General features: G+C 31.8%; 3 protein-coding genes and 1 non-coding gene across 5 annotated transcripts; 1 reads left to right on the top strand and 3 right to left on the bottom strand.

Annotated features, from left to right (window-relative positions):
• Positions 1 to 6,335: 6,335 nt before the first annotated feature.
• On the bottom strand, positions 6,336 to 9,706 carry ADG1 (ADP glucose pyrophosphorylase 1). Its single transcript, XM_088493513.1, has 9 exons — positions 9,308 to 9,706; positions 8,658 to 8,954; positions 8,221 to 8,490; positions 7,942 to 8,121; positions 7,568 to 7,671; positions 7,363 to 7,474; positions 7,144 to 7,242; positions 6,918 to 7,037; positions 6,336 to 6,650 (listed from the first exon to the last, which is right to left on the bottom strand). Exons 1-9 carry the CDS (start codon positions 9,689 to 9,691, stop codon positions 6,534 to 6,536), a joined length of 1,683 nt encoding a protein of 560 aa, XP_088349639.1. The 5' UTR covers positions 9,692 to 9,706; the 3' UTR covers positions 6,336 to 6,533.
• Positions 9,707 to 12,352: 2,646 nt separating this feature from the next.
• Positions 12,353 to 12,424, top strand: TRNAG-UCC (transfer RNA glycine (anticodon UCC)). Its single transcript has one exon. It is a non-coding gene; the product is annotated as a tRNA-Gly (tRNA).
• Positions 12,425 to 13,892: 1,468 nt separating this feature from the next.
• Positions 13,893 to 18,037, bottom strand: ENOC (cytosolic enolase). The gene is made up of 12 exons (XM_016310842.3): positions 17,734 to 18,037; positions 17,310 to 17,639; positions 17,129 to 17,200; positions 16,904 to 17,020; positions 16,651 to 16,731; positions 16,407 to 16,483; positions 16,079 to 16,182; positions 15,704 to 15,802; positions 15,519 to 15,604; positions 15,143 to 15,229; positions 14,601 to 14,798; positions 13,893 to 14,288 (listed from the first exon to the last, which is right to left on the bottom strand). The coding sequence occupies exons 1-12, from the start codon at positions 17,836 to 17,838 to the stop codon at positions 14,223 to 14,225; spliced, it is 1,422 nt and encodes a 473-aa protein (XP_016166328.1). The 5' UTR covers positions 17,839 to 18,037; the 3' UTR covers positions 13,893 to 14,222.
• Positions 18,038 to 18,889: 852 nt separating this feature from the next.
• LOC107609139 (neutral ceramidase 1) lies at positions 18,890 to 23,723 on the bottom strand. 2 transcript variants are annotated; one of them, XM_088492527.1, is made up of 10 exons: positions 23,220 to 23,723; positions 22,547 to 22,962; positions 22,181 to 22,389; positions 21,451 to 21,795; positions 21,045 to 21,309; positions 20,691 to 20,949; positions 20,457 to 20,582; positions 20,181 to 20,244; positions 19,764 to 19,927; positions 18,890 to 19,662 (listed from the first exon to the last, which is right to left on the bottom strand). In XM_088492527.1, exons 2-10 carry the CDS (start codon positions 22,882 to 22,884, stop codon positions 19,114 to 19,116), a joined length of 2,319 nt encoding a protein of 772 aa, XP_088348653.1. In that variant the 5' UTR covers positions 22,885 to 22,962; positions 23,220 to 23,723; the 3' UTR covers positions 18,890 to 19,113. The 2 variants fall into 2 exon arrangements, with proteins under 2 accessions (XP_088348653.1, XP_088348652.1); XM_088492526.1 differs by having other exon boundaries at positions 20,457 to 20,949; positions 23,220 to 23,594.
• Between the last annotated feature and the right edge of the window lie 3,206 nt (positions 23,724 to 26,929).

Consider the following 26,929-nt stretch of genomic DNA (forward strand, 5'->3'; position numbering starts at 1 on the left):
TTAATTGTTATAACCATTAATAAATATTAAATAAAATAAATTTTAACTATTTTTTATTGTTTCTCTAACATTATCGTTTTAATTAAGTGAGTGAGTGAATATAAAATGAAAAGACACCACATCCAACTCAAAACCTTAAGGTGTCAAGTTAATGGATCTCTCATCTTATAAACTATTCACTCTTCTTTACTTTCTTTGATGTGGGACTAATTTCATGCACCTCACACTTGCAACACTAACACATAATCCATCTTTTTTATATCCCTGCAAAAGTATCTTGTTAGCAAATTCACATTTAATTACACAATGAAAAGTATAAAATTAAAAAAATTATATATCTTTTACAAACTTTGACACACTAATTAAATTATTTATAATTTCAGAAATATGTATTTATTTTTGAAAAAAAAATCACTTTTTAGATTCTAAAACATAAATTAAGAAGTTACCAATATGTAGAATAGGAATATTTTCACCATAATTTTCAATTTGGACTTGATCATCTGGTCCATGGTCCATTGTATTCAATTTCAGCTGAATTTGCTTGGAATGAAACTGGTTATGCTAGATGTATATTAAAATTAGTCATCAATATAAAATATATGTTATAATATAAATATATATTAAAAATAAATTAAATCATATATATATTTATATACAAATATATTGAAACTAATTTTAGTGACTGATTTTAGTATACGGCTATTCTTGTATTGCGGGACATGATCACATTCTCTACTTATGGCAGTGAATAAGTCTCTAATTTTGTATTGATTATAGTAAGCAATATTTGATAGTCTTCATCAAAGTCTTATAAAATAATTTTAATGTGTTCTTCAGTTGAAAGAGGATTTTCCAAAGTTGTAATAAAATCTGTAATATGCTTGATTTTAATGATTTAATTTGTTGGGGTTAATTTTTATTGATGTTTTTCTATTATAATCGTAAAATTTTCTTGTGTCTTCAAATGGGCTTGCCTAATAAACACAACTATATGCTATATGGATCGGAATAAATAAAATAAGTCATAAGGAAAATAAATACATGTATTTCAGATGTTTTTGTTTGGGTTTTAGGTGTGTGGCAGATTGAATTTCAATTTAATTAGTACGGTACGAACAACAGCTCTTCATTATTATAATTTAGGGCCAAATTAGTATGTACCTGCAAATCATCGTACGTATATATTTGGATATACATGGATATGGAAATGCTAATTGTTAATTGAATATTCTTTATTTAAGGGGTTGCGTGTGTATTTGATTTCATTTAGATTGAATATTTTATCCAATTTTTAATAATTATTTTAAAAGGATAACGAAATTTAAAAAAAAAATTAATCTTATCTCTTATCTTTTTTTTAGACTGATTAATTTCTATGTCAAAAAAAATAATATTGACTTTTCTTTAGTATAGGAATCTCGTTGTTCTTTTGAGATAATTCTTAGAGATCGGATTAAATTTTTTTCTTTTATCAAAGACCTCAATGTCTTTCAAAATAATTGTCAGAACTATTTTGGATTTTTCTCTTTCATTTAAATATGGTATGAAGTGCACATATGATATATGAATAAAATTAATTATATTATTTAAAACAAGGTGTAGTGCATGCCAAATTGCCATATACAAATAACATTATTATTACAAGAATTGGAAGTGATTATTAATCTATTATTTATTTATGACATTATTAATATTAATGTGTCAATAAATAGTATTTATTTCTTGTGTATTTTTATAATAATACATTATTACATAGGCGACTTTTTATTTTATTTTACATTTTTTTGGAAGTATATATAAACAAAAACGTAACTCATTGTATATAATAAGTATGGAAAAATTTTAAGTTTACCAGAAAATACCAGTGTTTCAATTATTTTAACTGTTGATTTCAATTAATATATATTATATATATTTTGTATAATTTAAATCAACGGTTAAAACAACTGAAACACCAATATTTCCAGTACACTTAAAACTCTTCCAATAAGTATTTGCTTTCTTAAAGACCTCCTTTTGAGTTTTGAATATGGTCATGGGTAGAAGCTGCATATATATTCGCATTCGAGGCCATATTCAAGAGAAGAAAGAGACAAGAGAGGAATATGATGATGTCTACATATCTGAACTTTCATAATTTTTTGTCATTTTAGTACTGATTTAATTAGAACACAAGCAAGTCAAAGATTTCGTTACAATATTTTTACATAATAATATTTTATTACATAACATTATATTAGTAAAAATAACTACTTTTTATATTAATTGCGTGAATAATTATCCAAAACAGAGAACGGTTGTGATTGTACGAGTGTGTAAAATATTTTATACTATTAATGTATCAAAATTAAATTTTTATAAATATATAAAATGAGAGATACATTGAAGAATTATAACAAAAAAATTATTTTAAGTTAGAAATAATGTAATTAAGCAGAATTTGTAAGTATATTGCCAAATTGAGTCTTGTCTATTGATTTGATGAAAAAGGTTTCTTCTTTAGCACCACTTGTAATAGACTACATTATTATTAGCCTTGCTTTCCACATTTAGTTGGTCTTCATTCTAAATTTCCAATTAACTTTTGCACTATAATCATTATTCAAGGAAAGCACAACAAACATGACTGAATGTTCCTGTTTATTAATTTTATTTTAATATTTTACTATGAGAAAATCTTGGAGAGTGAGAGCAATAAGCGCTAGAACTAAAGTATAACACTTTTTATTTTTTATATTGGGTTGAGAATAATATTATTTTGGATAGTAGATTATTGAGGTGTTATTTTTAAATATGACACTGATTAATTTGGAGTATAAAAATTAAACTCTTTGATTTGTGAGAGGTATAAAAATTGAATCTTTTGATTTATACTTAAATAAAATAAGATACAAAAATTAGATCTAATAATTTATGTACTTTTTAAATTTTTAAAAAACACTCAAAATTACGATGTTAAAAAATAGGTGAAAACTTAGGTACAGTCGACTTCATGTGAAGTTGATAACTGAGATTCGTTAAACGATTTAACTAATTTGACTAAATTTTTATCTAACGACTCTCAAATTATCAACTTTACGTGAAATTGACTGCAAGTGAGTTTTCACCAAAAAAATATCACTCATCTCACATTCACCCAAAAAAAATTACCCAAAGTATAAGCGTGAAATTTACTGTCCCCTCATTTTTGTGCCACTATTATGACCACAAAACATATGATTTATAATCATTATTAATCCATCCACAAACCACAATCGACCCTATATAGAATCTAGAGAAAAAGGTCATACTCTAGATCATGCCTTCAATTTGTTGCTAATGTCACTAATTATTTTTCTTGCTTCAACTTGGTGTCTACTCAAGCACATGCATAACGGCGCAAACATCAATAAATTGCAACTCTTTACTCTTGGACCTTTTTTCTCATAAGTTGAAAGCTTGAATAATTAGGAAATTAATCACTTGCATATTTGTTTACTTAATTACACGGGATAGTTAAACAAAGATTACTTGGTTTATTTGTATTTTCATATATATTTTGTAATATATTCATTCATTTAATTAGATTATTAGATCTGAATGAGAGATTATTTCAATCTAAAATATAATGCTCTATATAAACTTTAGGAAGAAAAAAGTGTAGGACCTTTTTACTTATCCAAGTCCGTCATTGGACCTGGTCTCTTCCCTTTTACATAATAAAATCTTCGTGAAGTCAAGATTCTAATCCTATCAACTTTACTTTTTTCTTCTTTGAAACTTCAAATAATATATATATGGAAGGAGTTTTAAGTGTATCGGAAATACCGGTGTTTTATATTTTTAAGAAATAAATTAATTTAAAATTAAAATATATATTAAAATTAATTAATAAAATAAAATAAGTATTATTCTAGAGATATAGTATTATTTTAATAAAAAATTAATAAAATTTTATCACTTATATAATTATATTAATAAAATAATTAAAAATAATATAAAATTATAACTAAACTAATTAAGGCTAAGTATTAGAAAGAAACAGATTTTACTTTTAATTTTAAATTTTTATTTTATGACATATGATCTCACAAATATTTATGTGTCGCCTTATAAGACAAAAAATAAAATCAAAATTAGATCTAACATTGAAAATGCTCTTAGTTCAAATACCGACATTAATTAGCTAGGTTTCATTTGTCATATTTTGCAAAACAAAAGTGTTTAATAACAAAAAAATTAATAAAAAGTAGTCAAAATATATTTTATTTAATATTATTAATTATAATAATAATTAATAAATATTAAATAAGACAAATTTTTTTTTTGTTTCTTTAATATTACCCTTTGCAAAAATTATTTGTCAAATTTGAGAAAAGAGCAACTAACTAGGAATGTTTCATGGGTGGTGAACAATATAATTACTACTACTCTTCTTTATCTATCAACTCTTTCTTTTTAGTAGTTCTTAACTTCTTATTTCCTTAGCTTCCCTTTAATGACTAGGATAAGGTAATTTTGAAGTTAAATAATTTATATTGATAAAAGTTTTCTACCCTTATGTTTTCATTGTGATTAAAGATGCACTTGTTGAGAAATATGACATTATCATAATTCTTCAAATTAAAATTTCAAATAAATATTAAAAATTATTTTCCGAAAAATAAAACATAATTCAAAATCTGCCATGAATTGAAGAACAATCACTACAATGGCAGTGGTTGTCCTCGTTTGACTAGTTTGTCATATATGGTTGAACAATGGAACATTATTTAAAATCTTCAAAGCTGAATTATGCATTGAAAAGATGATACTATAACAAACAAAATACATAATCGGATAAATAATTTCCTAATTTTAAAAACACTCAATTGGAGAAAATATTATATATGTATTATTAAATAATTGATAAGAAATAAGAAAAACTATGTTATTCACACACACACATATACACACAAAAAAAATATTGTAAATATAATTTGTTAATTAAAAACAGTGAGAGAGACACATAAAGTACGCTTAGAAAGTTACCACTCAGACAGCTTTAGATCTTTTATAGATGATATGATGAACACTTTACTGACTTGGAGAGAAAATAAAAAAATCTTTATGTGTGTAGAAAAACACTATTTCTACACCCCATTTTTAATATTTTCCACTATTCATTCTTCTTTTGGTTCTTTAATATCTTCTCACATTTTAATTTCTTTGTCACTTTTTTTTCCTTATTACATTCTTCTTATTCTTTTTCCAACCTATTATTATATACTCTTTTGTCTCTTTTTTATGTAGTTATCAATTTTTTTTTCTTCTAAGTCATTATAACTTAATTTTTTTTTTTTGGAAGTTACATATGTTTCTTTTTGGACTTTAAAGTGGAGCTCTTGAACGGATCTGGTCCAGGCTACTTAATTTTAGTCAACCACTTCAGGCCAGGCCACTTTTGGGCCATTCCTGATTAACCTAATTTGGGTTTGGGTTAGTTAATTAGAATTTTGAGATTAGATTTCCATTGTTCATACTTTGTCTTTGTAATAAAAATTAGTTCGTTAGTTTTTGGTTTACTCTTTTGGGACCTTAATCTTTTTGGAAACAATTCTGAGTAACTAAGAAGCCCATAAACTATAAAAAAAAATAAGAAGCCCATAAACCCTATAAAAAAAACTAGGCACGTCATTCTAGAGATTTCCACTGCCTCAAAGGAAATGCCAATAATGCCCCTTTCGTTGTCTTCGTTACTTAATCTGCAAGTCTCTACGGCGTCGTTTTGGAGGTCGTAGATGGCAGGGATTACGAGCCCGAAGGCCTACTGAAGGGGAACCTCGTCGATTGGAACACTGCTGAGTAGAGGGGTTACTGAAGGTGGCAAAAATTTAATGGCTAGCGCCGCCGATCAGATTAGGGATTTGGGGAATCTGAATCTCAACCTGAGGTAGGTTTCGAACCCTATATCAAACACTTACGCTATGTTTGTTACGATGGAAAATAGGAGGGATTTGATATGGGGGGAAAGAAATAGAAAGGAAATAAATATTTTCACTTGTTTGGTTTTGAAAGAATATGGGAAGGGAAAATATAACAGTAGCAAAAAGTGATGTGGGGTCCAGTAAAAATTTTTCTTCCCAACTAAGGGGAGAAAACGGAAGGAAAACTCATTTGTTCATTCCATTTTATCATTCCAAACATACCTATGGAAATTAAATTCCACTTTTATTTCTTTCCTTTCTATTTCTTTTCACTCAATTTCTCTCCTTCCTATTTCTTTCCACTCCCAAACAAAGCATTAGAGATGATGTATTGATCGATTATGGCAAATTGTGGATCTTTGCATACTGATACTAGTTCTTTATTCATGTTGGAATAAAGAAACTTTTATTTGAGTGGAATAACGAACTTTACAGCGTTGATGACTACTCCAAAAGAGGGTCCTCTCTTTCCCGCCATTTCTTACTACTTACTACTTACAAAGGCCCCTTTGGCAAAAACAAAAACACAAGTAGATACCATGCAAAAACAAGAAACATTGCTAAGCTATGCCTTTCACATTCATCTTAGATGACAGTTCCACTTGGAATCAATGCATCCTTGATTATTGTCACAATCCCACTTTTTATGAAGTACCCATCTGTTTCCCTTGCAGCTTCTTGCACATTGTCACCGTTTATGATCTGAGTCACAACATTGCACCTAAAAGTTAGTTACATTATCTAAAACCAAATAAGGGTAGAAAACTCATGTGTACAATCTTCTACAAAGGCATTTGATTTGGAGACTGTCGCATGACACAAATACAGAACAAAGTTTTCTATCTCTGTATGTTGTATCCTGCGACGTTGCTAAACGAGGCCTTAGTGTACTAAGTTCATCAGATTATATACAAAACTATGAAAGCAACAACTTTTGAAGATTAATAGGACAAAATGGCATATGTTTACCTTGACATTTTCCCCAATTCGCGCATTCTTGTCAATGATTGCCCTTTTGATATGAGAATTCTTGCCAATGCCAATTGGAACACTGCCTTTAGCCGCCAGGAACCTCTTGTCAGCCTCAGTCTGGAAACACAAATCAGAAACAAATATTGAAGTTAGAACTCATAACTGCCAAGCAGAATTCAGTGTTGCAACTTTCATAATAGGCTTTACTTTTTAGCCATATTACCTCATAGTAATCAGCCCCCATTAACAATGTGTCTTCAATGATTGCACCTTCTGAAATGCAAGATCGTAGACCAACGACAGAGTGATGAATTTTGCAGTTCTACAAACAAAATATAGAGAAGGTTAGTTTCCAATAAATGAACTAATCTCACTGTATACATGAGCCTCGTGTTCATAAGAAAAAAAAATCGGTAGGTCACTATTGTTCTATTCAGCTTACCTTAATAACACATCCTTCACCAATGACACTATCTGTGACATCTGCATCAAGCATCTTAGATGGAGGCAAATATCGTGGTTGGGTGTAGATTGGGGATGAACGATCATAGAAACTGCAATCAATATGCCGAAAAAGAACATGAAAATGGCATAATTGAAATTCATTGAAAGTAGAATGATTATATCAAATGGCCATATATGTTCACCTGAAGTCTGGAACCGGCTTTTTAGTGATTCCCAAATTGGCATTATAGAAAGCTTCAATGGTACCAATGTCTTCCCAGTAGCCATCGTACAAGTAAGCTTGAACCTGCGAATATTTACAAACATAACATGAGACTCTTGGAAAACGAAGCTCTGAAAACGTTTAGAGATTTGCTAAGAAGGTTATACTACCAACAAACAATAGCAAGACATTTGCTATAACAGAAGTTTCAGCAACACATAGTCATGCTGAGTCCATGAAAAACAAATTCTTTGCATTTTATATTTATGCTATAAGCTTCTCAAGTTATACCCCGCCCATACATAGAAATAACAGGAAACCTCTTAATACTAAATACATGGAGGGAACACATACTCTCATTCCAATAGAAGTTGCACCAGGAATCACTTCGCTTCCAAAGTCATTTGCACCGGGAAACTTGTCGCGCAGCAGATTTAACATCACATCTTTGCTGACCACATATATACCCATGCTAGCAATATAAGGCATTTCCTTTGCTCTCGCATCATCAAGACCCAATATAGTGGTATCAACCTAGCAGGAAAAAAAGTTGATAGAAGCAATCACTTTAACCGACTGTGCAGATAACAATTGCAGAAAAAATTATATTCATTGCACATTGTATATGCTTACCTTCATAGCTCTCAACTGTTCTCCTTTTGGCTTTTCTGCAAATTCGATTATACGCCCCTCCTCATCAATCTTCATCAGACCAAATGCAGTGGCACGCTTTTCATCCATTGGCAATGCCGCCACAGTGATGTCGGCATCACTTTCCCTGTGGGCTTGGATGAATTTCTCATAATCCATCCGATACAAATGGTCACCAGCCAAAACTAAGAATTCCAAAACGTTGTGCTCCTCAAAAAGCCATAAGTATTGCCTCACAGCATCCGCAGTACCCTGCAATGATGAATGATGACCTTAGATTTGTTGAAATATCACATGAAGTGCCAAAGTTCTAAAATACAAGATGATTGTAACGAATTCATTTTCAAAAGCATAACAAAATCAAAGGAATTAGCACAATACAAAGGATTCCACATATGCAGTCAAGGTTGTGATTTTACCTGGAACCAATTTGGATTCTCAGGACTCTGCTGGGCTGCAAGAACCTCAACAAAACCCTCATTCTTGTAGCCACCCATGTTGCTTGCATACGCACGGGAAAGGTGCCGGTTAAGGGATGCAGAATTGAACTGTGTAAGAACATAGATCTTGGACACATTGCTGTTTAGGCAGTTGCTAACAGGAATATCAATGAGCCTATAGTTTGCTCCAAGAGGAACAGCTGGCTTCGCCCGCTTCTTGGTCAGCGGATACAGCCGAGTCCCAGCACCACCACCAAGTATAATGCCAAGAACACTCTGAAGAAACATAATCATCAAAATTCAAAGCATGTTACTTTGCAATCACCAGTGAAAAAACAGAGCCATGAATATCGATCAATCGAAGACGATAGTGTCTACCAAGTTAACATCATATATGAATGACAAAAACAACCTGATCCAATTTAGAAACCAAAAAATTCTCTACCTTTCATCCTATATATAGAGTGATCGTAACATTATTAAGCAAATGAAATGAAAATTAAGCTCCAATTACAAATACACCACATTCTAGGTCAATGATATAACAAACATGAGATCGTAAAAGATCTCATCTTTACACAAATTGTGAAAAGAGTAAGAAAGAAAAAGAAGTGGCAGTGAAAGCTCACTCTGCTAGCATCGGGATCAAGACAAGTTTGAGAATTCTGGGAATCAGAAACGGCCTTGGGAGTGACAATCAGAGGATTGCGGGTGCAGGTTGACGTGCGTGAAGACGCGGCGGGAAGAGAAGAAATCTTGTCGCCGGAAAGTTGTGAGGAGGAGAATGAGAGGGAGCGTGGGATGCACTTTCGGAGTGCGGCGTTGTTGGAGGCAGAAGGAGAAGAAGAAGAAGAAGAAGGAAGCTTGAGAACGCCGATGGCAGACATGGAAGCCATTGGTGTGGTTGTGTTGTTCTTACAGCTCTCACAGAAAATTGCGAGAGTTGTGTGAGTGAGTGTGTGGCTATCAATGTGTTTTTTTCTTCTCTCTCTTTCTCTCCATTTCTGATCCATATATTTATAATTTTTTTTATATTTAAAATAAATTATCATAATATAATTATTGCAATCACGTTATATATATATATATACTAAAATCAATTTCTAATATAAAATATATATTAAAATATAAATTATATATTAAAAATAAATAAATAACACATATATTTATACATAATATATGAGGATTGAATTTTATAGTTAATTTTAGTGTATAAAAAATATTTTTATTTTTATAATTATATAATTGAAGGCTAATCATACTAAATTATTCACACATGCATAAAATCTAACCATCAAAGAGAGGAGACTAAATTAGTTTCATAAAATTATATATTTTAGAATTGGTAAAAAATCACGTGTTTATTTTTATATGAAATCGATTGTAAAAATTAGTAGATGATTTGATAAATTTAATTAAATTGTTATTTAATAATTTTTTTAATTAATAATTTTATATAAAAAAAAATGTACGTGTGTCTCCACTTTTAAAATTACATAATTTATTGATAATTTTATCTAACGATTTTGGTTGTTTTATAGAATTAATTAAAATTTTTATGAATATTGAGTTAGTTAATATCTTTTATAATTAGAATTATTATTTTTATTATTTTTATAATAAAATGTCGTAGTGGGTAAAATATATTTTTTATATTTGTAGTTTATTTTTTTATATACTAATTTTTATATTTATTAATTTGTAAAAAATTACTTTATATTATCAAGACAGATAAATTGAAACCTTTTCTAATAATAAAAACCTAATTAACTGAAAAAAGACCTAGTATTATTAATTAATAATGTATGCAAACTATGTCCTTAATTTTAGTTTAAAATTCTCTATTTAAAGATTTATTTCAATTTTTTTTCCCTTTTCGTGTCTTATATTATAATTTGATTCGAATCACATTGGTTCAATGGCAAAACTTTCAATGCATGAATATTAAGTTTATTTTATTTGAATGAGATGAACTACTTAAATTTTAGCGATACGTTATATGCTTATTATGGTATATATTAAGAGTGATATTCATAATTCATACTATGTATATAAAAGTGGTACATAACTACATATATTTATTTTTTTAATATTTATAGATTGAGATACTTATTATATTTATTTGTAGGAGTGACTCATTTGATTGAAAACTTGTGTCGACACATTGTGGTAAAACGACAATGAACATTTGGCATGATAGATTGGCAAGTGGAGTGAAAATAATAATAATAAAAGGTTGGAGGAATGAAAGATGATTTGTGTATTTCCAAAATTGATTTTGCAATTTACACCGTCCTTTTAATTTCAATTAGGACAAAGATAATAATACAAGAAGAGAGGGACAGGCATGCAATGACCACCGTTGAGAGTGTTACTTGCCACATATAGGGGTGAGCACGGGTCAGTTTGGTTCGAGTTTATGGTCAAATTAAAACCGAACCGATTAAAGTATAATTAGATTAGTTTGATTCGGATTTACATTTTTTTTATATATGTACTCAAATCAAACCAAACCGATTAAAAATGGATTGGTTCGGTCCGAGTAATTGGGTATTCGATAACTTTAAAATTCATAAAAAAATCTAAATTTTTATCTTTAAAATTCAACAAATACAATAAACATATAATATCAATAAAAATAACACAAACATGTTAAATACTAAATACATTAAAAACTAAACTCATTAAAATCCAAACATATTAATAATGAATAATCATTGTCTAATGAAAAAGCCATATATATTTTTTATTTTTTTATTTAATTAATATATGATCGAGTTCGAAAGTTGGTTCGGGTTCCGCACCCCTAAAACTAATATCCGAACCAATCACTTACAAAAGTCATCGGTTTGATTCGGATTGAACCCGATTACCCATTGGTTTCAGAACCAATTTAATTGGTTCGGTTCGAGTTCGGACGGATAATCGGGTACCCGCTACCCGTACTCACCCCTAACGCCCACACATTAGTCAGAAACCAATGTATTTTAATTGAAAAATAATCAATTATATTAAATATATATAAAAAATTAGCTACCAAATTAACAACTCATATAAATACATTTGAAGCACAAAATAAAAATTGAAAATATATAATAACTATTTGACTGATTTGGTAGCGTATTTTTATGTCTATATATCATTTTTGAAAAAATATACCAAACTAATTGATGAGTTTGGATGGAGTCTAAAGTCTAAACTTTGATTTAACCAAACCTTATAGAATGCATTAAATAAATATATATGGATGGGTAGCTACAGCTTTCTATGTAAATCCCTTTAAAATTATAGGGTACATAGCTTGCACTTGAAAAAGATTAGGTATGACTTGGGATCTCTAAATTTTAATAATATTTTTTTAATTCCCTATATAGGTTTAAAAAATATGGAAAGTTCTAAAGGGTTGCCAGCTCAAGAATCTACCAAGTTTGCTCAGTGCTTATTGCCTTATTATATGAACGTATTTTCATTGAATATGTGATAAATATGGTCATAATGAGCACTCAATAACAAAGTAATCAGATTGCGACAAGCATAGTATCATCATTAAATTATTGTAAGATATTTAGGGATGGAGGTATGAGAGGCTTATAAGGAACAGAGGATTCAACGGTTCATAAGAGAGACCTTACTTGAAAATTAGAGAATATAAATTAGAAGCTGAGGCATCCACTGCGTTTGTAGTCCAACGGTTAGGATAATTGCCTTCCAAGCAATAGACCCGGGTTCGACTCCCGGCAAACGCATGTATTTGTTTTTTAAAACGATTTTCAATTATTATATTCGCACGAAATCTTACTACAGCCTTAAATTGGATTAATGCAATGTACAGATATAGATTTATATTTATATGCTTATAATTATTAGGGTTGTACTGTGTCCCTAAAGTTGAATAATTGATTGTTAATCCATACTGCATGCTTTGGACTTTGAGAGTTTGGTACCTGCATAATTTATTGATCTGATACGGGTATATATTGATTGCTTATAATATTAACTTTGTAACAATTCACTCTTGGTCATCTTTTTATATGAAAGATCAATGACTTGATCTCAAAGCTCATTGCACCTCTTAACTGATGTTAGGTGAGTTTGGTAAGGGATATTGGTAGTATAGATCACATGGATAGCATCATAGTCCTCTACTTTTTCTTTTTCCTGCTTATGTAAGAGTAAACCATGCACTGACACTGATAACTTCTCATTTGCATTGGAGTATGCTTTCATTGCATGCCACTCATGTCACGGCTTAAAGAGGAATGGGCCTCTCTGACACTCACAAGGACAATGTTGTTCTTTGTAGTAATATGTTGTCCATTTCCATGCAATGAATTGTGACTTGTGAGTACCGGGAAAGGGACATGTATGCAGTATGCTTCATAATTTTGCATTTATTTATAATTCTTTTAATTTCTTTTTTAAATTGATGTATGGAATGTAAATTATGTATGAAATAAATCTCATTGGACAATTGCTTTTTTTTTTTTTTTTTTTTTCAAGATTTCGGTGGGTTTGATCTAGTTCATGAATGGCATTAATGCATAGAATGCTCTGTTTCATGACAAAAATGCAAGCTCTTTCAATAGAAGAATCCTATGTTCCGAAGTTGCAATCACCATGGGTCCATTTTCCTTAATTAAAGTGTGTATGGCAGGTTGAATTGAAATTGCTCTACATGGACGGCAGCCTCTCCACCCTTCTCAACCCTGATCAGTTTCGCCGCAATTGCTTCACACAATACCGAGACATGAAGTCCATGGATCCTGCTGAGCTCCTTGGAATTTTACCGACATGCCATTTTGGCAGATTCTGCTCAAACAAGTACCTTAGCATTGTCCATCCAAAGATGGAGGAGTCTTGTTTGGCAATTTGGAGCAGCAGAGTCAAGTCTGTTGAGGAAACCATCCAAGGACAAAGTTTTAAGGCTGTGTTGTTGCTTCATTTGGTTGCAGTCTCACTTAAACTTGCACCAAGTCACTTTGAGGCAAGTCCTGGAGCTGAGTTCCATAAAGAGTATATGCAGTGTGGTGAGATTTTCAGGTTGGAGAGTACCACCTGGATATGTTGTAGGCTTTCCTGTTAGTGTTAGCCCTGGGTTTAAGCTTGGAAATGGGTCTATCATAAAGGCTAGAGTTTACTTGATGAGTCTAACACTCCAACAATAGGCGTAGAGCCAAGAATAGCCGTAATAGAAGTCACTTGATCAGAGAAAAATTTTTATTTTGATGCGAAAACCCATAAAATTTCACGTTTGTATTAGTGTTAGTATATTTCCAATATATCAATGTATAAATAAACAAGCCACACTATCTCATAAACATTCTTGAATACTCATTGATAAGACTAGCTAAACTAATGGCATAACGACCAAAAGAACCCCAAGAGTAACAGCCAAAAAAAAAAATGATAACGGGAATGATCAAGACAATAGTACATTGGATGCTGTTGAATATGGTACAAGAATGAACTTCGACCTCGCGTATCAAACTTCAACAAAGTAAAAAAGGCGTATCTGAAAAAAAACCCCTATTAAATTGTTCATCATCATTGCTTCCAATCTACACCACAATAAACTGCTTGATCTCCAAGCTCCTCCTCAATTCGCAGTAGCTGCATCAAAATTCAAATCATAGTACTACAGGCTAAAATATTGAATGACTAACACCCTAAAATGACAGTAAGCAAACCAAAAAGTCTACATCCATCAAGATAGTAGATAGTTCACAAAACTCTGCTTAGACTTGTGCATGAAGTTTAGCAGTATGGATAGAGAAGGGTGTCTAACTGGTTTGTCATGCTAAATAAATAATTTCCATCTTTTTGCAACGATAGTCGGATGAAGAATAATGGTTAGCAGGTCAATATTTGAAGTAAGCCACAAAAGTGCACTAATTCCATCAGCATAAGAAATAAGAAAGAGACCTGGATGTACTTCTCTAGTCGCTCGCCTCTGCAAGGAGCTCCTGCTTTGATCTGACCAACGGAAAGGCCAACAGATAAATCAGCTATGAAAGAGTCTATAGTTTCCCCACATCTATGAGAAGTTACCACTCCCCAATGTGCTTCCTTTGCCTGCTTCACCACCTCAATGACCTCTGTAACAGTTCCAACTTGGTTGATCTACATTACAATGGGAAATCATCACATTTGTTGTTTCATTTTCAGGAAAGATACACGGAAGGGCACAAAGAGAAGGATTTATATATCCTCTTAAATGACCAAAAAACTAAAGCTAAAACGCACTGGAAAAACTAAGGTGCAGTCAAGCTAATATATTTATATAAAGTGGCTTTGTAAACTCTATCTTCTAATGTATTTTGCACAAAAAGCAACCTTTTTGCAAACTCTGGATATCCAACACCCCTATTAATGAAACAGGATTAATTCTATGAAGAAAAAGTGGGAACAATTTTGAACTAAACAAAGGAACCCCTTCAAAGTTCATTTAAATTATAATCAGTTACCTTAAGAAGAAGAGCATTACATGCATACTCTAGTATTGCTCTCTCAATGCGTTTTACATTAGACATCAAAAGATCATCCCCAACTACCTGCATAACATTGGAATGAGGGGAAACCATTCAAAGAAGTATCCAGTAGATCAAGTAAACATCTCATTGGTAACATGTCAGTATATTTCTAAACTTAAAACCACAATCAGGCAACAGAGATTCTGTATTGTGAAAATGTGGCATTAATACAAAGTTATTTTTCATTTAAAATGTTCTGTAATAACCAAAAGGATAGGGCGTACACCATAGCATCTAGCACAACTTAACAAGGACAGAGATTGAATGTGCATTAACTCATATAAAATATCAATTGCATAAGAAATTACACCTGACAAATTCCAGTACTAGAGAAACGCTTGATATGTTCCCAATCTTCCTTGTCAAATGGATCTTCTATTGATACAATTGGGAAATCTGCATATTCAGAAAGAAAGATACAAAACAAGCATGAAGTATAGCCTAGACGACGTATGATATCATTAGGAAAAAAAATATAGTTAGAAAATTACTGACCATTACATAACTCCCTGTACAACTCCACCATATCCTCCGCTGACAAAAAATTCTGTCCTGACTTTTGAGGAGATTTGAAGTCCAGATCATATCTTGTACCTATATCAGGGGAAACACATATACTGCTTCAAGGTAGTCAAAGGTAAAAGATTTCTCGGAAGTGTAATAGAATTGTTAACATCTGTAGGAAGGATAGTAGCTTTGTTGTAACAGAAACTGCATCTATTTTTTTGAAAGTGACACTGAAATAGTAAAGACAATTCATATAAAGCAATTCATTTTAATAGCATTATGCAATATTATAGTAAGCACGTATCAGCATATTCCATCTTCTGAACATCTAGAGGTACAAAAGAGACTGAAAATTGCAATTACCTATACAAAAGTTAGTAGCAGCAACATCAAGTGCTATCTGTATTTTGTCAGTATAACCAGCTCGGCGAATTGCCTCCTTTACAAGATCCAGGGCTTCTCTAAAGCTGATGATACTTAACTTAAGTCAGCTGAATGAAATAAATCAAAAGAACTCTGAAAGTAATAACTTTAGATTTAAGAAAAATGAAAAAAAAATTAATATTATTCTCACTTGTTAGGATCTTTTCCAAATGTATTATTATTAAGCACATGCATCTTTAACATAACTAATTATGCTTTCATACCCTTTTTAGTAAAAGACTACATAACAAACAATAAAATAGCTTGCCTGGAGACATTAGGAGCAAAGCCACCACTTTCACCAACATTACAGTCATGTGTACCATATTTTTCTGTTATAACAGCCTGCCCTTTTATCATCAACCAGAAAATTAATGTATCAGCTTAAACATACTATCTGCTAGTGGCTGCTAGGATTCTTTAATCCAATGAAAAATAAGGCTGAGAAACAACAAACTGGACTTTGAGGAGATCAAAGGGAAATCAGAACATAGATAAATAAGTAAAATCACCTTCAAGTGATGATAGGTCTCGGTGCCCATTTGCAGAGCTTCCACAAATCTATTTGCTCCGGTTGGGAGGATCATTATTTCCTAACGACACAAACTATATAAGAAAGCTTTACATGTGTGAAAGAATCGTCTACACAACAAAGCAGCAGACAGAACACAGAACTTAATCACTTATAAGCCTAACTACAGCAAGATTACTCACACACTTATAAGCATGGCTAAAAAATGAAGCAAAGTGAAACAGAAGCTATACCTGAATGGCCAGATTATTGCCCGCATGCTTTCCGCCGCTGATAACAGTAAAGGCCGGAACAGGAAGCATGGGACTGACTTTTCCATACAGGTCAGCAATGTGCCTGTAAAGTGGCACCTGAAATTACAGAAACAATCATACTGGCTTTCCACCTTAAAAACTGAACGATCATGAACTTCTTGTTATTTAACCCCCCAAAAGATAAAAGACTTGAGAAAAGCATGCCTCTTTTTCAGCAGCTCCAGCTTTACAGGCAGCAATGGACACGGCTAAAATAGCATTAGCTCCAAGTTCACCCTGAAAAAATAAAAAAAAAAAAACTAAAAATCAGCAGCAACAAAAACAATGAACAAAGAGAAATAGTGATTGGTTGTTCAAAGGGAAAGAATGTGAGAAATTAAGGGACCTTCTTCTCGGTTTTGTCGAGGTCAATCATGGCCTGATCAATCTGTGACTGAAGAGTGGGATCCATACCAACAAGCGCTTCAGAAATCTTGTCATTGATGTTCTTCACAGCCTTAGCAACCCCGTTTCCAAGGTAGACGCCTTTGTCGCCGTCCCTAAGCTCGACGGCCTCGTACATGCCGGAGGAGTCGCCGGAGGGGACGGAGGCGCGGAAAACACCTTTGTTGGTATGAAGGTCCACTTCCACCGTTGGAATTCCCCTGCTATCGAGGATCTGACGTGCCTTCACTTTTGTGATGACTGATTGCACTGATTTCTTCATGTGATTCGACTGAATAAACAAACAAACAAAAAAAGGAATCGATTGAGAGAAGAGGAAAACGGAGAAATGACGAGAGAAGAGAGAAGAGTGAAGAGTAGGTTACGATGAAGAGGACGGGATCGGGGGTTTTAGCCCTAACGGCGGCATTGACAGCATCCTCGAGTTTTCGAGAGAGCATGTGCTTGTCCAGGTACTCCTGCACTGACATTTTTGTTTTCCACTAATTCAATTCAATTCAAATGCTTCGTCTTCAACACACAGACACAGTAACCGTAATTGAGAACTGAGAATTGTTCTTCCGCTGCGACGGAAACACGCTTCTGCAGCTGAAGCTGCTAGCTACCTAGCTGGAGATTCTCGGAGACGACGTCGTATTCCTTACGTAACTTGCCTTTCCAATTTTACCCTTTTTAAATATAATTTACCCAAAAAAGAAAAAAGAGAACGTTTCTGTGACTCTTTGCAGGCACAAAATCGTATTTGACAAATGAAATATGGAGAGAGATATTGTGTCCAAAAATATTGAATTGATATATTTTGTGTTCATTTTGTCACAGATATAACTTATATTTTATTTTTTTTATTATTCTTGTTAATTTTTTATAATTATATTTTTTATTATTATATTTTTTTCTCAATTTTTTTAAATAAAATAAATAAAAATAAATTAGATTTTCATTATCATCAAACAGAATACAAAAATACTAAATTCTTTATATCTATTATTTATGTCTTATTCTTAGTATTTATCTTATCCTATTCTCAAAAACAAACTTTTTATATCTATTATTTATGTCTTATTCTTAGTATTTATCTTATCCTATTCTCAAAAACAAACGCAGCTTTTAAATTTCAATTTCTAAGGTTCAATTGTAATTTACCTACAAGATAATATTTTTTATACTATTAAATATTATTTATATACCTTTTGTATCCCAATTAATCCTTTCTTATTATTATATATGACCCATCATTAATAATTAATAATTAAGAGCCCAAGTTTTTGTAGCACATAAATAATTGTAAAGAACCAAGTATTATGCTCAAACTAGTTTCATGAATGGAAAAAGGGAAAATTTTATGTTCCTTAATTGAACTAAAAATACAACTGAGAATCTTATTTATTCATTTTAGCGATTCAAATTTCAATATTAACAAAATGAACATAGTCATGATCCTCAGCAGTTTTAGACTTGTACTAAGAATATTTAGAAATGTTTAGAGTCAGAAATTTAACAATTTGAAAATTAAGACACAAATAACAACTCAACATTTCTTTGCATGTATTCTTCTTGTATAAATAATTAACCATGTCTGAAGAGCAATAGTTAACAAATACAACAACTTAATCAACTATTTCAACCTCTGATTCATGGTGTTCTGCTAGAGAACTCAGTATCAGAACAAATCAACAACAATGTAGTAATGAATAGCTTTAGGCATGTATAATGAGTATTCACCATTCACCATCCCTCCCCTTTATTTATGCTACTACAAATGCACTTGATGAACCTGTAAAGTGGCGAATGGATCCTAACAAACTCTTTGCAGCACCAAAATGTTTTATTCTGTATACACCAGGAGCTACATCCTGTGGAATTCTCCATTCTATGGTTGCTTTACTTCGCGAGCTGAGTTTAGAAGGCCGCGACCACTTGAACCTCAAGCAGAAGTCATCATCATCATAGGTAGGAACCCAAGTTTCCTTTCCTTGGAGGAATTCCACAAGTGAGAATGTACCTTCTGTCATTAGGTCATTTCTGGGGCATGCAGACCAGAAAGTAACCGACACCATGTCGCCTCTCTTAAAGGTAGCGTTCTTGGGCACATCAGAGATGACATCCCCGAAGTTTGAGCCCAGAGGTGTTGTGTCCACCACTACCGGTGTCAGCAAACTTATCTGCTTGTCGAGGAGATCCGGGGGTTGTGGCCCTGGTTCTACCGGCTGGCCACTGATGAGAGCGTTTGCAAGCTTCGTGAACTCTTGAATGTATGCACTGAGTGTGTGTGGACCGAAAAGCGTGGAAGCACCCTGACAATGCAGAAAAATAGAAAGCAGATACATTACTGCTATAATCTAAAAACAATTTGATGACATGATTTGTGTCTCTCTGCAAAAGAATTTTGCCTGACCTCATATCTTTGCACTTCGTACTCTTCAAATGTTGTCACATACTGTGAGTAAGTATTAGTCAACCCAGCTATAACAACATGAATGTTGTTACCGAAATCTTTGTGACCACTTAGCACTGTCTTCACTGCATCACGAAGACGCCTTCCAGCCATTGTTGTAAATTCTGTCAGAATTGAAACCGTTACAACCCAAATCATCAAGATATCATGGTATCAGTAACATTTCAGCATATTCTTACAACTTATAAGCTCAAAAATGTTAAAAAATTTGATCCAAGGAGTGTATTTCTCATTAATATTGATTTATATACGGTGCTTCTAATTGCAATGAGGTCATTGATAGTTGAAACTAGTTGTCTCAAAATGTGAAGGATCGAAATGTTAATCATCATAGGAATTAAGAATAAGAGTCCATACCTCCTGGTACACTAAGAATAACAAACTGTCCAACTCGGAGGATCTGGATGGGAAGTATTGAAGGCTGCGATGAACATTAGAGAAGAAAGGTTAATGCAAGTAACAATTATACTTTTAATAGTACGAGCGAGGAGCAACATAGTTTTCTATAAGGAACATCTTTCAACCAAGCAAAATAAGTGTATTGGGAAAACCACAAGTAGTCATAATAGTGACATAAAATTATCTTTGAGAGTGTTTGAATTCATTGAAGTTCAGGATGAATAAGTAACTTACTGCCCAATCATATGGTACTTTCATTTCACCAGTATCAAGCAAAATGGGCTTTGGCTTCTGGCAATCAATTTGTTCCTGGCCTGGTGTTCTAATCAAGTTGCGGACCAGCTTCCAAAAAGGATTTCCCTGGCATACAATTAGAACAAAGAATAAGCAGAGACAATGAAAGCAATTTAAGAGCACGAATTGAAGATAATGGAACCAGTCAACATAAAGTATGAAATCAGTGGTTACCTGATCATCACCTTGCGTGAAATCAAAAGCTCCAGGTCCATCTGTTGTTCCAGCAGCAAATGCGAATCCCATTGCAGCGGGGCATGTCTTTACTACCTTGGAATTCGGAAGATTTACCTGAAGCTGGGAGAAGTCTATGTAGGCATGTCGAGAATCAACCTTCCCTTTAATCTGTTCAGATGCTCCACTGAATAGTTCCACTGCTTTTTTAAATTGTCTCTCTCCTATCATACGTGTACTTTCGAATTCATCTGGATAGCTGCACATTGGTGATAGGATGTGATATAGTAATAAAAAGGTTAGGTAAATTTTTAATGCACTTGATAGAAAAGTTTAAATGTAATAAATAATTACCCTGGTCCTCGGCCATAGCATAATTCATTCTTCCCTCCACAAGTACTATGATTGAAGTCACAAGGTCGTCCAGTATCTATACAAAAAGCTCCAAGGACATTTGGACTAACGTCACCACAATTCGATTGGCAAAATGCAGATACAAATTTAGGCTTGTCAGCCTGCCTAAGTGCACCTCTTACGCGTCTTGCAATGCTCGAAGATTTTGTTACTGGTCTTCCAGGAGGAGATTGGAAGGAGGCTGCGATTTCCAGTAGTTCATGGTCTGTACCCACAAATTTTGAATCGAATTAGAGGCACTTTATCAGAAGTTCAGAACTTAGAAATTATGGACTAAGATAATGCAATCAATTATATCATCATTGCACACATTAAGTCAAAATATAAACAACAATAACTAACTCACGATTATCATTAAGGCTGGGAATTATGTTTGAGATTCTTCGGGGGATGCCACCATCTTCAAATCCAACATTATCCATTTTTACAGCATTTTTTCGCTCAAACCAGTCTTCCATAAAACGTGCAGCAGCACCTTTATTATCCCCACTAACTAATGCGTTTGTACGACTCATTGAGGTTCCGTGAGTAGCAAACCAATTGAAGCTTCCAACAGGACCCCATTCAGCATCAACAAACTTTAAGAGAGTCATTTCTTTATCCACATTATACTTATATTTGCTTCTCTCTTCAGCAGGATTATTGAGATAACCACTAGGACTGCGATTTACACCGGCATCTAAGAGCTCTCCTATAAGTTGAAGATAACTGTGTTATAACCTTATGATATCACCATAGAGAGGAAGAAAGTTGACATAATAGTCAACATACTTGGATACTATTCTTTGAGAGAAAAAATAGAAAAATTTGTGTCTCATCTAGCACATGTGTAATTTCCTGATTCTTTCATTTCTAAATTGCTGTAGACATAACACAAAACCGAAAAGTCAAAACAAAATGAAACACAAACTGATCAATTTGCCTCCTATAGTTTTTCATCTTAACCCAGCACGCTTAAACAGAAAAATACTTAAAACCACTATAAATTTTAAATAATATGGAAGCCATGGTTATGCATGTGAGTGGACAAGTGCCTTACTGGGAAAGAGAAAAACAATACAACTTCTTTTCCTTACCTTTGTTGACAAATATTGATCCTGGGTGGAGATTTTCATGAGCCTCAACAATGCTTTTCTCAATTCCATCAACAATGACATCAAATGACTGGCGAACGAATCCAAGGGATGTTACAATATACACAACATACTGGAGATAACCACCAGGACCAGCATGAGTGTGAATTCCACTAATAGCTACATTCTTTTCAGTGTAAAGATCACCATATCTGCCAAACCAAGCGAAGTACAACCTCAGGCATGCAATTAAGGATGGTAAATAATTAAGAAATGGAAAAAAAATGCATAACTACACAGCGAAATCTAAGAAATCTATCATAGTTTCTGCAAAGTAATCATAATACCAAATCATTGTTTTACTTTTACCTTGCTTTCAGCCTCTCAAGAACTTTGATAGTCACAAGCTGTGAAGCCATGCAAGCATCAAGGTTCACAAACACCACCCGGTTACCATTTGGCTCGGCGACAATGAAAGCACGAGCCCTGAGCCTGAAGTGAACACCAGATGCAATTTGTTCTGCGTTGGCATACCCCATCATATTGACATCAGCTGCAGGACCAGTGATGTCATAGCTTCCAAGACCAATCAAGTAATCCGAATTTGAATGCACAACAGAACTCCATAGCAGCAGTACTAGCGGCAACAAAAGGGTCCAACCTCCCATGGTTTTACATGCCCTCATAGAGAGGGAAGGGAACTCCATTTCACAACCCAAGTTCAAATCAATCAAAAGACCAATTCTTTTTCCTATTTTCAAGCTTAGTCAGTTGTTCTCATTTCCCTTCACAAATCACAACCACAAAGCTTTCAGTTATTGAAACTTCAAATTCAAAACCACACAACAAAAAATTGAACCTAAAATTGAAAATTTCAGAACTTCCTAGTTCCTAATGCATGTCTAACAAATAACTATCAATTCCAAGTTCCTAATAAATCATATATTCACACCCAATATACTTGATTAAAAAAAAATATAATAATAATTCAAATATACTAGACATTATTATGAAGCAATAAAAGGAGAGTTGAGTTCCTCACCACCCAGATGCAAAGTTGCGAGCTTTACACGAACATGAACATGACGAAGTAATCTAAGCTAAGTTGGAAATAAGAGAAAATGAACCAGGAGATTATTAAAGGGAGGAAGTAGTGAAGAATGGGGGGGAGAGAGAGAGAGAGAGTTATTTTTAATTATTATCGTTATGTAACAGCCACTCTTCAATCAATGTTGCAAGAGTGGACTGCTATGGAAGCAACGAAACCAGTGAGGAAAGAGAACAAGTGTGAAGTTGTTGGTTCCATGCCGTGCTATTTGAAGCTTCCGAATTTGTTTCTCACTGCATTGGATCAACCTAACTAATTCATTCATTCATTGAAAAATATAATTTATTTATTAGCCAATTAAAAAACAAACTTAATGTTTTGTTCCTCAATAAATAAGAATATAGTTTCATAAGTTTTGCACAAGTTATGCTTGTTTAATTGTTTAAATACTAAATGTTTAAATTGGTAAAAAATAATTACTCATAAATTAATCACTATATCATTATATTATTCTCCAACAAATTATATTTTGAAGTTAATTATACTGATGTGACGTATTCTGATACTGATTTACATATGTTTTTCTTTCGCTTTTTAATTTTGTTATGGAGCTTCAGTTAGTATAGGACTCCGATATGGAATAAGGGAGCTTTACCTGCTTGTGATGTCAGCGAGAGAGTAATCAGACCGTGCGAGTTGCAGCTGACAAATCGGATGGTCCAAGTTTTTCGTGCAAAACGGACCGTCCGAGTTCTTGATATCCAGCCACGTGTTGCATGCGTGTTGCTCCCACAAACGGTGCCCCTTTAACCCAACAAAACTCCTTCATTGCATGCATACCCACCCTCCGAGTCACTTTCCCCTTCATCCCCACCCAGCATCAATTCCTTCTTCTTTTTCCTCCTTGAACGCTGTCTGCTTCATCTACTTCACTAAAAAAAAATTAAAATGTCAAAGAAACCAAAATCTAGAAATGTTGATCGTCCTAAACTTCACATTATAAAATATCTCAACCATTCTGATTATGTAAGTTTATTATTAAATTTTTTTTATATTTTAGAATTATAATTATTATTTTTATAAATTTAATTATATTTATTATTGTTAGAAGTTGAACTGAAGAAGATATATGTGACTTAATATATATTTTTATTGATAGAAATTTAGAAATAAATATTTAAATAAGGTGTAAATGTAGTTGATTCTTGTTTAGAATTTTTTGTAATATAATAGATTAATAATAAAAAAAATTTAGAATTTTTTGTAATAATATTAGAAGTTATAATTAAGTAGTTAGTGGTTATAATTAAGTTTAGAGATTTAGGAATATATGTTAATAGTTAAAAATATATATGTTTAAATGTAGTTAATTCTTGTTTAGACTTTTTTGTAATATAATAGATTAGAAATAAAAAAATACTTGTTTAGAATTTTTTGTAATAATATTAAAAATTATAGTTAAGTGGTTAACTGTTACTGTTATAATTAATTTTAAAAATTTAGGAATATATGCTTAAAAAAAATTAATTCATATACAACACAAACTCTCCGATTAGCTTCATCAAAAATTCAAATATTCCCTCCATGAAAAACGGACCCTCTGATTTGCTTTTAAAATTTTTCTCCCAAAGAAATCGCATGATCCGACTTCTTCACACCAAATCTGAGCAAAAGCGGGGCGGTCTCACAAATTGGTCTAGCACCTCTAACATCTATAACCATGCACAATACTTTCTTTTTTTTTTTTTTTTCAAAGACAGGAGACTCGAACCCGCAACCTCTTAATTGAGTATGGGGAGATTATGCCATTTGAGCTATTACTCATTGGCCCATGCACAATACTTTCACAGCTTTTATAACCAAAAAAATAAGCCTTCTTCTTTTTCACTATTTTTTTAAAATATTATGTAATCAATTGTATATAAATTAATAGTTAATTATTATTTATATTGAAATTTATCAATAATTATAATATTTTATTTCATATATTTTTAGTAATTATTATTATAATTTTTTTTTATATTTCAATGACTCAATCGTCAATAATTAATAATTCTAATTCTATATCTGATTACATTTTGACACCTAGGATGACATAATAAATTTTAGTATATTTTGCATGTCAACAATTATAAAAACTTTATAACATTACTACCTTAATTCAGATAGATTTAAAAAAATGAAATTATTAAATAAAAATATTTAATATACATTAAAATTAATTATCAAATTAACTTATATATATATATATATATATATTAACTAAATAATCATGCCATTAGAATAATTACATAATCTACAATAAACAAATAATCATACTTGTTTATAATGATATAATAATTTTTTTATTAAAATATCAAATATGAATAAATTATCATTTGTACCCATAAAAGATATAGACGCTGACAAATATACCCATATAAGAATAAAACGACAATTGTAACCACAAAAGATGGCTTCTGTGTGTCAAGAGTACCCTAACAATTATCATTTTATTCTTATATGAATACATTTGTAAGTATCTGTATCTTTTATGGGTACAAATAGTAATTTATTCTATAATATATATTTCTATATGCAATGTTTGATTTTTCATATCTACTAACTTGATTATTGTTAAATATATATAAGAGGTCAAATGACTTATGCTAATCTTTCAATATTATTTTGAGTATTAACCAATTGTTTAACATTCAAACAGAGGAGCACAAAATCGACCTCAAATTCGTCAATTTTGGGATAGGCTATGATATAGGAGTAAGATCCAAAAGTCCAGTCATATTATACTTCATAAATCTTGAATATGTTCAATCAATAAATAAACAAATATATAGTGTTTGTGACACAGGATAATAATCCATTAGTGCAGCGTGCACCAGCATTTAATATTGCTTGAAGGTAGGTGCAGCAAGAATTAGTGCCTTAATGGGAACTATGATCAGTTATCATCAATTATTTTCTTGACTAGACTCTAATCTGCATCCACTTGTCAAGTTTCTATTTTCTTCTTGCAAGATACTTAACTAGTTAACTGTTTCTGTAAATGGTTCAGGACAGGGACGAAGCTTAGTTAAGATAAGGGAGCATAGCTCCCAAATTTTTGGTAAAAAAATTAGTAATATTTTTTCAAAAAATAAAAAATTAGTTCAATTGGCTCAAATATTTGCTATGACTTAAAATACCAAAATTTAATCTTTATTTTTTATTTTTATTACACAATAATTTTTAGTTTTAAATATTCAAAACATGTTGAATTTGGACTTAACTGAGTTTATTTGCATTTCGCAGCTCTCTATTCAATAAGCAACACTTTCTCTACCTTTGAGTTCAAATATAAAAAAATAGATATTTTTTATTTATGTAATTTAGTATTATTTTATATTTTACATTTTACTGTTTATTTAATTTAATTTTTTATATGATAAAAAATATTAGAATATTCAATAAATATGATATTATTATATTTGTATAAATTGATAAAAAAAATTCAATAAATATTATAAATTTTAATATTTGCCATTCTAACTTCCTTTTTACATATTTTATAGGATATATATTCAAATTTTTATATGAAATAATCACAAAAAAATCAAAGAATTGATACATTTTTAAAGAGGAAGGAGAACATATAACTTTTACAATATCAACAGCTGTAGATAGTTCTTCTATTTTAATGAATCACAAAAAAAAGTGAGATACAATCT

This window comes from Arachis ipaensis, chromosome B7 (assembly GCF_059453495.1).
Source record: "Arachis ipaensis isolate K30076 ecotype BB chromosome B7, ASM5945349v1, whole genome shotgun sequence".
In the NCBI taxonomy this organism is placed as follows: domain Eukaryota; kingdom Viridiplantae; phylum Streptophyta; class Magnoliopsida; order Fabales; family Fabaceae; genus Arachis; species Arachis ipaensis.